This window comes from Hydra vulgaris, chromosome 13 (assembly GCF_038396675.1).
Source record: "Hydra vulgaris chromosome 13, alternate assembly HydraT2T_AEP".
NCBI classification, from domain to species: Eukaryota; Metazoa; Cnidaria; class Hydrozoa; order Anthoathecata; family Hydridae; genus Hydra; species Hydra vulgaris.
The window spans coordinates 17328221-17342124 of record NC_088932.1 but is presented as its reverse complement, the minus strand read 5'-3'; the positions used below and the strand labels follow the sequence as shown (position 1 = coordinate 17342124).

At 24.8% G+C, this 13904-nt stretch overlaps 1 protein-coding gene across 2 annotated transcripts in view; it reads right to left on the bottom strand.

The window, feature by feature from the left end:
- The window catches only part of LOC100206895 (threonine--tRNA ligase 1, cytoplasmic), a 52490-nt gene that overhangs the window by 9147 nt on the left and 29439 nt on the right, over positions 1 to 13904 (bottom strand). For both annotated transcript variants that reach the window (XM_065815099.1, XM_065815098.1), the window contains exons 5-15: positions 11561 to 11642; positions 8199 to 8443; positions 6387 to 6451; positions 6142 to 6220; positions 5783 to 5866; positions 5551 to 5613; positions 5368 to 5466; positions 5046 to 5141; positions 4888 to 4958; positions 892 to 1054; positions 467 to 604 (exon numbers count right to left, since the gene is read on the bottom strand). In XM_065815099.1, the coding sequence (XP_065671171.1) occupies positions 467 to 604; positions 892 to 1054; positions 4888 to 4958; positions 5046 to 5141; positions 5368 to 5466; positions 5551 to 5613; positions 5783 to 5866; positions 6142 to 6220; positions 6387 to 6451; positions 8199 to 8443; positions 11561 to 11642 (1185 nt within the window). The remainder of the gene's footprint in view (positions 1 to 466; positions 605 to 891; positions 1055 to 4887; positions 4959 to 5045; positions 5142 to 5367; positions 5467 to 5550; positions 5614 to 5782; positions 5867 to 6141; positions 6221 to 6386; positions 6452 to 8198; positions 8444 to 11560; positions 11643 to 13904) is intronic.

Sequence of the window (13904 nt, the reverse complement as noted above, 5' to 3'; positions counted from 1 at the left end):
TCACTTATGAAGCAAGCACTCAGCCACTACACCACTACAGCATTTTAAAATAATTATATGCTAGTAATTACATCTAGTTTAAAATTTAGTTACTTATATAAAATAGTTATTTAAATAAAAAAGAACTAAAAACCTCTTGCAAAACTTGAAATCTTGAAAATGAAATCTGTGAGCAATTAGCTTTCTTCGAAAGATAAATAATTTAAAAATTCATTTTCATTTTCATTCATTCATTTCTTTTCAAAATTTCAATTAAATAGAAGTATAAAAGCCTCCAGATTCTTTTATACACTTGTAAGGAATATTTAATTTAATTTTGAGCGTTTATAAGAAAAATTAGCATTTTATTTAAAGGGAAAATTATTTTATTTAAAGGGACTGTGAAAATTATTAAACTTTGGTAAAAAAAAGAAAAAGAAATACAATAGCAATATTTAATAAATAATTTAAAAGAAAAAAATATTACTTTTTCGGCATGATCCCACAGTTTTAGATCTCCAAGATATTTTTCAGGTCGTGTAGAAAGAAACAGTTTAAATGTAAATCCAAAGATTGTATAAACATGACGAAGAAATTGTAAACAGCTTTTTATTTCTGATTCTACCTAAAAAAATTGTGAAATAAACAAAATTCATTTAGCAGTTCATTTTGCTTATAATAAATTTTAAACCATTAGAGGTACTTTTAGATTAAAGATTTTTTTTATAAGTATTTTTTAGTAAATTTATTTTTAAAAAAAAAAAGTAATTTTATTTTATTTAAAAAAAAAAAAATATTTTATTTAAAAAAAAAAAAATATTTATATGCAATTTATGTAAAAAAAAAAAAAATAAAGCTATTATGAAATGAAATATGTAAAACAATAATATAATTTAAATTTCAAATTCATACTTGATCCATTGTGCAAAATATATGAGCATCATCTTGTTGAAACCTTCGAACTCGAGTAAGACCAGTTAATGTTCCAGACAACTCGTTACGATGCAAAACTCCAAAGTCAGCAAAACGAAGTGGTAACTCACGCCAAGAACGAGGACGATTATTAAACATAACACTAATGAATTAAAAAAAATTGTTTTAATTGATAGAATTTTTAAACAGTTATAATGTGATTGTGTGTGTTAAAACCATTACATGCAGAAACACATTAACTGCAGAAGTGTATTAAACTTAACTTTTTTTTTTTTTAGAAAAACCACAAAAATTACAACTTTAATTACAAATCTGATATATTTCTTGGTAAAATGTTTTTGTTTTTTTTTTATATTTAAGTTATTATTTCTTTATTTCTTTTTACACTAAGTATATACAAATAGACTAATATATCTTTCAGATTCAGCAGTAATATAAATATATATATATATATATATATATATATATATATATATATATATATATATATATATCAGGCCTTGTTTAAAGCGTGAATTTGCCGGCAATTAACATGAATTACGTATGCCTAGAGCGATTTCCATAAAGCGACTTTTGATATTTTTTAACTTTTAAATTGCCCTATTAGGCGGTAAGATAAAAGAAGTAATTAACTTTATAAAAAACCACTTTGACAATTATGTAAAAAAGCTTGAATGACAATTATGTTAGATGTAAGTGCTATTTACTAATGAAAAAAACTCAAATAAAATTAAAAACTACAAAAACTTAATCTCTATTAAGCTAATTATTTTATCGAACAGAAAACAAAACTGTTTATAGTTAACGACAATTTCAATTTTTTTTATGCAAAGTTAGTAATTGGAACATAAAAAAAAAAAAAATAAATAAAAGTTTTTATTAAATATATATAATAAAAACTTTTATTTATCATCTTGAGAGGAAAAGAATATTTATGTAACTTTTTATTGCATTAAAAAAATTTACTTAAATTTCTATATAGTAATAAATAATTTATACTTAACTTTTTTTTTTTAAATTATTGTATTGATCAATTTTTTCACTTGAAAAATGCTAATACTTTAAGCTCAAAGCAAAGATCATTGTAATATAATTTAATTCTGATAAAAAATATATGACTTAATTCAAACTAATTTAATAAAATTATACAATTTTATTCTGATAAAAAAAATATATATAATTTAATTTCGATTTTAAAAAATATATATATATATATATAAATTCTAAATAAAAAAAATATTTAAATTTATAAAATTAATGTTAATGCTTGGGTTTAACTTCACTGTCAAATTTATTTTAAAATGTTACTAAATATTGTTCAATATTTAAATTTTATTCATTCTTAAAAAAAAATAGCTCATTTTTATCGCATTTGTTATTTCGGTTTTCTTTCCTAAACATTTTTTTTTTACTCAAAATTAAATATTAAATAAACGTGTTCTGAGGCTGTATCAAGAATTTGCACAAAACGTAAGTTGAACTTATTTTTATAACGCAAGAAGAGCACTGCAATTATTTTTGGATAAATGATATATACAACGATATAATTTTAACAAATGGTGTTTGGAAAAATAATCTTTGCTTTGAAAACAAAATCGCAAATAAAATAAAATCGCAAATAAACTTTTAATAAATAAATTAATAAGTAGATAAAGTAATTTTTTTATTTGTTACTCGCTAATTTTTTTAAAATAAAAAATCTTTTTTAGTTGCAAATTTTTTAAAATGATTATTTCAGAAATAATCATTTTAAAAAAATTTAACATATTTTAATTCATTTATACAAATGTAGAGAAAAACAAATTTTTATATGAAAATTTTTTGATGTAATATTAAATTTAATTATTGAATATAAAAAAAAATGAAAGAAATAAACATTTCATAATAGTATTAATATAAAACGAGTTAATATTTAACTCGTTTTGCGGTAATAATATTATTGCAGTAATTTAAAAAAGTTAATGGCTTTAAAAAATAAAAAGATAAAGAGAATTTTATGACGTCAAATTCACATTAAACTAATACATTAAGCTTTGTTATCTTAAACAAGGCCTATATATATATATATATATATATATATATATATATATATATATATATATATATATATATATATATATATATATATATATATATATTACTGCTTAATCTTGTTTATTCAGTATTTTCAGAAAATTTTCATTATTGTGTAATATGTCAAATCTGGCATGGGTGTCATCTAAATATCTTCTGTAAGTTTTTAATGAAAATTGACTGATTTATTTCCATGATAAACAAGCTTCGCCTCCTTAGACTGTTAAGGATAATTTTAATTGGGCTATAGTTTGGTACAGATTCCATTTTATTTAAAAATAAAATTGACTGAGGCTGAGATTAATCTTTTAATGCATACCAACAAATGTCAATTCGGTTAGTATATTAAGACTATCAATGTTTTCTTTTTTAAATATCAAAAATTAAAAAGGTTACTTTGACTAATGAAATAAAGGGATATAATTCTAACAATCAAGATGGAGGGATATAGTGCTCACAATCAAAATGAAGGAATATAATGCTCACAATCAAAAGTGACTTGATTTTCTCTGGAATCAAATTTTCAGGATTTTGCTTTGTTGACAAAGCTTTGTTGTACAATTTTAAATACCAAATGATCCATAATAGGGTAAAATTTAGAAAAAGAAATTAAACAAGAAATTGAAAAACAGAAGAACGTTTAGCATAAAATTTACAGAAAAACAAATGCAGAGTTTGCTGACTTTTCTTTAAACAGTCAATCTTTGTCTAAAATTTTGAAAAACGAATGCAGTACTTTACCATTTTATTATGAATAATTAACATTAGTTGAGCCAATCTTATTTTAATTATTTCATTTTGAAATAATAAAAAGTTTTTTTTTTTTTTAATTGTTTTGTTTAAAATTTAAATAAAAGGTTTGCATTTAGAGTTTAAATAGAACATTCATTTGCTCATTTTTATTTAATTATTTTATAATGAAAACAAAACATTTGTTTTCCCATCTTTGTTTTAATTATTTTATTTAGAACTTAAATAAAATTTTGTTTTGCTGGTTTTTTTTACCATTAAATTATTGTATACAAAAATAAACATGATTTTTAAACAAATGGTATTTTTTGATGTTTTTTATTTGTTCTTAAAGTTGTTTAAAAATATGTTCAAGAAAAAAGCTTATTAAATTTATGTATAAAACTCATTAGCATTCGTTTATAAAACTCATTTTTCCAACATTTTTTCTGTCTGTATATGGAATATATGTGTGTGTGTGTGTGGGATATGTCAGTGTGTCAACATTTTTTGTGTTTGCAGTAAACTTTAAAATTATAATGTATACAGAAAAAATAATAAATGAACTTGAACTAATCAATTGAAAATAGAGCTTGGCAAATAAAAACTAAAAATAATTTGATTTTAATTATGATTTATGGTTGTTTTAGCAAAAAATAAAAAAATTAGCTCCTATTTTAAATTCTCTTTTTCTTGCTTTTCAGCTACTAATAACTATGCAAAGAATATTTTTTTTAAAACACAATTTTATAAACAATAATTTTAACAGCTTAATTTAAACAAATTTATTAACTCATTAACCACTAGTATTTATAATTATAAATAATAAAACATTAAATATTAATTTTAAAATAAAAATTAATATTTAATGATTAGTAGCTTTAATAATTCATTTAGAATCAAAAGATTCATCAATTAAAAATTGTACAATGGAAAGTTTTGAAAATTTTCCATGATAGTTCATAAAAGCTTATGGAGCTTTTATAAAGACAACTATCATACCAGACTTTGTTAAAAGCTTTTGATATTATGTACTTTGACACTTTCAGACCTAGTAAATTATAATAAAGTATATTATAACCTACTTATGCTAATGGTTGTTTCAACAAAATACCTAAACAAAGTTAAAACAATTTATTATATAATCATAGTTAATTTACAATAAAGCCATACCAATGGCCAGGGCAATTCATGGGCTTTAAAGCAAACCGTTCTTTTTCAACTTCAAAAGAGAACATATTAGTCTGTTAAAAAGAGTAAAAAAATATTATTGGTATTATTTAATTATTTAAAATTTTTTTTTTATCACAAATAAATTTTGAACTTCTTACGGCATAATGTTGCCAATGACCTGACTGCTCCCAAAGTTTTGTACTGTACATATTAGGTGTAATTACTTCTTGAAAACCACGGTTGTTATATTCAGACTAAGCAAAAATTAATACAAATATATAGCAAGTAAACAACAAAAAATAGCAGAAATATATAATAAAATATAGTAAAAAAAGAAACGTAAAAAAATACAAAAAAAAATTTTAACTTGAATTTTAAAATATTGAGAAAAATTATAAACTTAATATATTTAAATTTATAAATCTCATATAAATAAATAAACACAAAGTGACTATTGAAATAATTGCTCAATGTACTTACTCTGATAAAACTGACCAACGTGTTGTAAATAAATGCTCCTTTAGGTAAAAAGAAAGCAGATCCAGGACTCAAGTCATTAAAAAAAAAAAGTTCTTGTTCCTAACAAAAAAAACATCAAATAAATTTTTTAACATTTTTATTTATCCACAACAACAACAAAAACTATGTTGTAGTTGTATTCACCTTTCCAATCTTTCTATGATCTCGCTTAGCTGCTTCTTCTTGAAAATGTTTCCACTCTTTCAACTAGAACAAAGAAAATAACAGTTATTACATTTAACAATTTAATTTTAAAACAAAAATATTATTTCTTTAAAAGATTTGAAATATTGACAAAATGTTCAAATAACTTTAAAAAGTTTATAATTTTAAATATCTGCTTAAATAAGTTAAATGAAGTTATATAAAATTATACCAATTTATCATTTGGAAAAGATATTCCATATATACGTTGAAGAGTTTCTGCATCTTTATTTCCTTCCCAGTAAGTTGCTGAGTTCTACAATAAAAAGCACAAAATTTTGAAGAAAGTACAAACAAAAAAAAAGAAAAAAAAACATTAAATAAATAAAGAACTGCATACAAGTAAAAAGATAGAACAAAATAAACCACCTTAACTATAATTTACAATATATAACAACTTTCCTATCACTAGTAAAACCCATCAACATTACTGATGATTTAGTTACAAACTTGGGTGTTGCACTTTATAAATAAAAGCTGTTTCCACAAGTAGCAAAAATTAAGCCTGGTGGTTGTTTCAACAAAAATTACCTTGGTAACAGCCATGGCTTTTACTTTTCCAGTATGTCTAACATGGGGACCTCTACATAAATCAATGAGCGGACCACATCTAGAAAACAAGAGGTTAAAAACCCAGGAGTGAACCACATACAAATACTTAAACACATGCAAATTTTATCTGCAACAATAACTTTTTACTTTTAAGAAATTTATGTGCATATAGTAGTTTTCGTAATGCAAATAAGATAAAATACAATTTTGTGTTACAAACTTACCTGTATACAGTAGTTGTTGGCGTTGTAATTTTTTCATTTATGATTCTCAACTTAAATTCATTGTACTAAAAACATTAAAAAAAATTAAAAATTATTATTACAAAAATTGCTTAAATTACTATGATTATTTTTAATATTGTAACAATAACAACATTATTAATGTTGTTATTATTATTGTTATTATTGTTATCATTATTATTATTATTATTATTATTATTATTATTATTATTATTATTATTATTATTACTATCACTACTATTATTGAGAAAGTGTTAGTATTTTATTGTCTCTCAGTATGGATTGGTTATAATTATACTTCTTTGTTTGCTTAATTTTTTTGTACATACATTGACTGACTTAAATAGGGAGAACATGAAGGGTGTGTAAATACATTGACTGGCTTTAATAGGAAGTTGTACAAAAATCAACTGACTTTAAAAGGGAATGTACGATACAGGCTTGGCCAGGAAGGCATGCGATTTCACGTCATAATATGACCACGCAAATACTATTTGATTTTACTTAACTTGACCACGAGTGTGATATGTTTTGAAAATTTGTATACTTTTTAAAAATGCGCTAAAAAATAATCATAACTATAAAGAAACTTAAAAAAAAACTTATCGTAAAAGAAGAAAATAAATCTTGGTAAAAAAATAACAAAAAAAAAAAAAAATAACTTAACTAAAACTAAAATAGCAGAAACAAAATTAAAACTTAACTAAAGTAGATAATAAACTATAATGATAAGATTATCTAAATTACAATTGGAACAAATAACTTTGAATCGTTTATCTGATGTTTTTATAATATAATATTATGCGAAATGCTTTTTAAATAAAGCAACAACTTACAACAGACGATTGTTTAATAAACGTGCACATTTAATAGTTTAAAAAAAGATTCTTAACAATTCTTTGCACTAAAGAAAAAATAATTAAATCGTTTATTTAAAAAATTGATATAATTTATTTTTTATTTAGCTTTTAAAAAAGTTTGTCTTTTTTTTCTTCTCAAAAAAAACTTTAATGATATAAAGTTGTCGCTTATAAAATTTAACCTTTTTTTTAAACTTTTACTTTTTTATTTTTACTTATAAAAAAAAATCTGATATAATTAAATAATATAAATAAAAAATAATACAACTTTTAATAATACTTTAATTAAAATCATTAGCTAATTTATTTAAAAGCATTTTGCTAATATAAAACTGCCAGTAAAGATAAACGTGCCGAAGTTATTTATTTATTTAACATAATTAAAAACCAATTTTTTCAGCAAATTTTTTAAAAACTATGGTTAAATCATCAAAACAAAATTTCATTTGCATGGTCATACAAAGACTTGAAATCGCACGCCTTCCTGGTCAAGCCTGCATATACAGACTGTGGCTTTGGTTGACAATCACTGATGTTTGTACACTACCTGCATATTTTCCCGATTAAAGTCAGTTTGTACAAATCGCTGCACCAATTCACTCAGTCACAAAATATCAAAACACAATACCACAAAATATAAAAAATACCATACAACAAAATATCAAATGGAAGACAAAATATCAAGTAAAAGATTATTGTTATAATCTTTTGTTCTTTGTTTTAAATTATTATATTATTATTATAATGCAATTATTATTATATTACATTATTGTTATAAATTATTATATTATATTATTATTATAAATTATTATATTACATTATTGTTATAAATTATTATATTATATTATTATTATAAATTATTATATTACATTATTATTTTAAATTATTTTATCAAATTATTATCATAAATAAATTTTATAATAACTCATATTACTTCAAACATTTTAAGTAAATCTTCTTTCTTCATCTCTAAGCGCTCAAATGGTTGCTTATCTTTGATGACATTTTTAATAAGAGTTTCAAGATTTCCAAAATCATGAGTTGATACTAGTTTCTCTGTCCACATATCATAATAAAATCCTTCTTCTATTGGTGGGCCATAACATAAACAACCACCATAATGGCGTTCCATAGCCTCTCCCAGAATATGTGCACTTGAATGCCAAAACACTTGCTGACCTAAAATACAATTTGATGATAGGGACCATTTTTATATTAATATTTCTTTTTTTATCCTATTTTGATATTAATTTTTTTATATTAATATTACATACTTCAGACTTTTTTTTAATGTATATAAAAGGATTTGCTTCCCTGTAAACAAGAACTTATTACAATCATTGTTATAATTTTGTTAACACTAACTAATAGAGATTTACTCTAAAATCTTTTTTGAAACAGCAATGACATGCTACATTTTTTACGACAACCTATCACCTTAAACATTTATAAATCTCAGCACTATGAAACCATGTTACCAAACTGATTTGGTAACATAGCTTTATTGTGTTAAAAAAAATCAAAAGCTGTTTAGCAAAATTCAGCAAAAAATAAATAAAATTTAATTTTGTATTTTGTAATTTATATTTTATAAGGTTTACAAGGTTTATTAAAAAGTTTTTGAAAACTTTCAAAAATCTTTCTTTTCTAAAAGCCCTTAATATATGACAAGTAGAAAAACAGGCAGAACACAGTATTATACTATAAGTTGACATAAACAGAATACGCAAACACCAGCGTTTTTTTTTTACTTCTCTTTACAAATTTTTATAAGACTTTAACCATATTATTAGTGCTATGTTGGGGAAGTGGATATTGGTCATTTTATATATTATATAGCCCTGTGGGTCTCAGTCGTTAAGAAACATTTTTCAACTGGATAGTAGTCGCCAGCCAAATTTTCTACATTTAGGATCATAAAATTGTTCACATGAGGGTTTTCATTGGTGTTTATCTTATATAAGCAGAAGCAGCTGTTAAGTTGCTGTTAACTTGATCTTAAACCAAGAATGACATTTTTTAAGCATATATTAATGCAGATGTGATGTCTTTCGCTTATAGAAAATATAACTCTTATCAACTGAAATAACTTTGGGTGATTTGCAGTAATACAAAAATTTCTGATAACAAACTGAAAGCTTGATTTGGTAAACTTTATCTATTGGATTTTAATGATTTGGGAGCTGCAAAATGAACTTAAAGAAGTGAATTGGGCACCACCGAAGTAGATCATAAATAAGAAGACCATATGGGTGAGTTACATCCCATTTCAGAGAAATATTAGTTTTCTTGATGAGACCCATATTTACATAAATCCCCCAAAATTATAGCATTACTACTAGTATTCCTCATATATCAGACCTTGTGATAAAGTGTTATGTGTAGTGCATTTCATGTATGTGAAGAGCAATTTTATGAGGGATTATGCTATTTATATTAAGCTAAAAACTTTTTTGTTTGGTAATATTTAAAAAACTTTAAAGATATTTTTAAGTGATATTTTAATGAAGTAATTTTTATTTTTTTTATTGGTACTTTAATTAAGTAGTTAAAACGCAAACAGTTGTGACAAAAGTTTAATTACTAATACACAAGCCTTCCCAGGAAATGAGTGCGGTTTTTAGTCTTGGATGTCTACGTATCAGTATTTTACTTTAAACAACTTGGTCACGACCGTTTGCAAGTTTTATTATATTAACAGGGTGTTAGCTAGCTTAATGGTGCCGCGTATAACCCGGAATTCCCAATGGGCTTAAAATTCCCAAAAGTCAACGACCTTTTTTTTTTTGAGTGTTTTTTTGAGTTTATTAGGACCTTTTCTAGAAAATTCCCAACATTTTCTAGAACAACAACAATAAAAATTCCCAATACGGCAAAAACGCAGTATAAAATTTATTTCTGGCTAACATACTGATTAAGTATTGCGGAAAAAAGTTTCAAAAACAAAGAAAGCATAACTAACATAATAGGAAATTAAAATAAACTTAAATAGAAAAAAAAAGTTTATAATTTAAATAATTTGTGTGCTGTTTTTATTGTTGCGCCTTTAGAGTGGTTGTTATTTTCAGTAACAAAATTTGATAGTTCAATGCAAAAAAAAAAAAAAAGTTTGAAGTTAAAAAAAAAATAATTAAAATTCAACTAAGCAAAATAATCTAGCAAGCTAGTGCAAGCCAAGTAAAATAATCTAGCAAGGCAGTGAATATTTTTTTAGATCAAGTTTTGTTACTTACATTTGTTCAGGTATTGGAAACTTAGCTTGACTTGAAAAATTAGTTGTTTAAGACTTTTGTCTTAAACAACTAATTTTTCAACTCTTAAGTTGTTTATGATTAAGACATAAACAACTCTTAAGTTGTTTATGTCTTAATCATAAACAACTTAAGAGTTGTTTATGATTAAGACATAATGATTGATTTTATAACTTAACAGAGACAGCGTTTATTAAAAGCAAGTTCGCTTAAAATAAGCTAGCTTATATAAAAAATACTTTGTCATATTTAAGCATTTAATACTCAGGTTTAACCTAATTGACTTAAATTTTTAGCGTGATATATTGTTTAATAAGTAAATTTTACTTTTTCACTGGAATTATCGTTTAAAATGCTTTTATTCTGGCTTTTTATTTTATTTTACTGGAAATTCCTTGTAAACATTAAAAATATGTAAAAACCGTACATTAACGTTGTTTGGTAACACAAGTGTTAATAACATACTTTAATAACACAAGTATATATTTTGTAAAAAAAAAATTGTACATAAAATCACTGGTGAAAAAATATTAAGTTATTGCTCGGTTTTTATTCTTGCAGTAAGAAAAGTTTTTAGTTTGTTACTGACTTTTTAAAAATAAAAAATAATCATTATTTGCAAAAACTATTAATTAGAGTTGAAGAAATAAAAAAAAATAAAATTTTTTTTTTTTAATACATATAGTTATAAACAAAACATTATTAATTCAATTGTCAAGAAAATAAACAAATATTTTTATATTCTAAAAACCAGAATCTAAGTATTCTATGATGTCACAAATTTCAAAGCATTTTTTATTTATCACACATACATGTCCAGGTATCTTTGTTATCGCTCATTTTTAGAGGTAAAATAAACATAAATAATACATTAAAAAAAAGGGGGAAAAAAAACACATCAAAAAGCACAATCTAGTAGTATTGTTTACAAATTATTTAATAAATAACAAAATATTATTTATTAAATAAACAAATGTTATTATTTATTCAATACACAATTATTATTAATTATTAACATCTTTTTATTATACATTAGTGACTATACCTTCAGTTTGTTCAAACTTTAGGAACTCAATTTTGCAGTCTCCTTCTAATACACGATCCAAATCCCATAACTCTCCATTAACCTTGTGAAATATACAAAATAATATATTACATACATGCAAGATTTCAAAATTTTTGAGTATTCTCAGCATAAATTTCAAGATTACAGGTTTGCTAACTTTTAATGAACAAACATCTGTATCTTAATTTAAAACATACACTTTTGACTATGTGTAATATTATTCTGCATGTCATGTTGAATGCTTTGATGCATGTCGCATCATATTGAGGTTTTGTCATTAACATTGTGTAGATTGCTTGCTATTTAAGATTTTTAACTTCACTTGTTGTATTTTTGCAATGGATTTAAATAAATTATTGAAATTCTATTGACGAAGCAATCCCTAAATGTAGAGCCACCTCAGCCCCATAGGTGAATCTTAAACTACATTCAAAATAATCTATTCATAAGAGATTTATTATTATCAACTTTAAATCTCATATCAATATTAATAAGTTTTTTTCTTCCCTTTATTTTTTTAAATATTTAATTTTTGTGACAATTAAAACTTTGATGAAACCAGGACACCATGCATCATCATTGGTTCAGAAACTGCAAATGAAACTATTGGGATGTTAGATTGTCTACCATTATAATCAGTATCTATTCAAGATAGGCCCAGTTATGGAATAAGAAAGTTAAATAAAGTTTCAAACTCATTCCATGTTCTAACTTTAAACTATTTAAATTACACAGTTAAAAAAAACAAAAAAACTCTGTAGCATGAAATATTTAAATTAGTTTTATATATATATATATATTTTTAAACAACTTCGCTTCCAACAAGGCTGCAAGCAGCCACTAATTAAAGTTGGAAGTTATTGAAAGATAAAAGATGAAAAGTGTAGAGCAAGATAACGATTATCAGACGACTTAAAAGATTGCAAATTATATGAATCAGGAAAGCAAGATGAAGGAAGCGAATTCCAAAGAACTGATGTTCGAGGAAAAAAACTAGACAAATAAGCGTTTTTGGAGCACTTAGGAACAGTCACAGAAAAAGGATAACACTTAATTGAATGACGAGTAACACGAGAATTAATTTTAGTAGATGGCACAAGAGAAGCTAGCTCTTTAGAGCAGTGCCCATTATAGTATTTGTAGAAAAGAGAAAGAGAAGCAACATTACGACGATGTGATAATGGTTGGAAGTTGGCTGCAAGACCAGGTCCAACTATGTTTACAATGCGTTTTTGCACCTTGTCTAAAAGAGAAAGGGCATCATTAGAAGATCCGCCCCAGATATGGCAACAGTATTCCACACAAGGCCGGATTTGAGATTTATAGAGATAGAGAATAGAATCCGAAGTAAGAAAGTGATGAGTTCAATAAAGAAATGCAACCTTAGCAGATGCTAATTTTGCAACTGATTTGAAGTATGGTTTCCAGGAAAGATTGGAAGTAAGAGTTAATCCTAGAAGATGAAGAGTAGGTGACTCATCTTTTATGCTACGATTGGAAAGAAAGGATTCAATGATCTTAAAGATGTTGCCGGATACACCATAAGAAAGCTTATGGAGAAGACCAGCATGCCAAACTTTATCAAACACTTTTGAAATGTCAAGAGCGATGGCCTTAACCTCTCCACCTTCATCTAATGCACGATAAAACCTGTCAGTTATTACTGTTAGCAAATCAGGTGTAGAACGAGAAGATCGAAATCCATATTGATGGTCAGAAAGTAAGTTATTAGATTCAAGATGAGAAATTAAGTGTTTGTTAATTAAAGATTCAAAAACCTTGCTTATGATAGGAAGAAGACTTATGGGACGGTAGTTAGACGAATCAGATCGCCCCCCAGAATTTTTGAAGATAGGGATAACAGATGCGGCTTTCCAGCAGGCTGGAAAACAAGACTCTGATAAGCACTTGTTGAATAGTTTTGAGAGTATAGAAGACAGCTCCGGAGAACACTTCTGCAAGACAATAACAGGTATGTTGTCTGGGCCACAAGCTGTAGAAGAGTCTAGGCAGGAAGTCACTTTAGATACAGATGCTGGAGTGATATGAATGTCAAGCAATGGATCAACCTGTTTGTTGGCAATATCAGGTAGAACGTAACTAGTGGAATCAAGATATTATTGATGAAAAGTTTTTAGCAAACAGTTCGGCTTTGTCTTTAGGTGAGGTGACAAAGTCTGAACCATACAAGAGAGGTGGAATTATAGATTTGCCCTTATTATTGATATTATTAAAGATTCTCCAGAAGTCACGAGAGCCTAATTTTTGAGATGAGATACGAGATTTCATGACCTAAGAATAGCTGGTTTTGGCGTTAGACAAA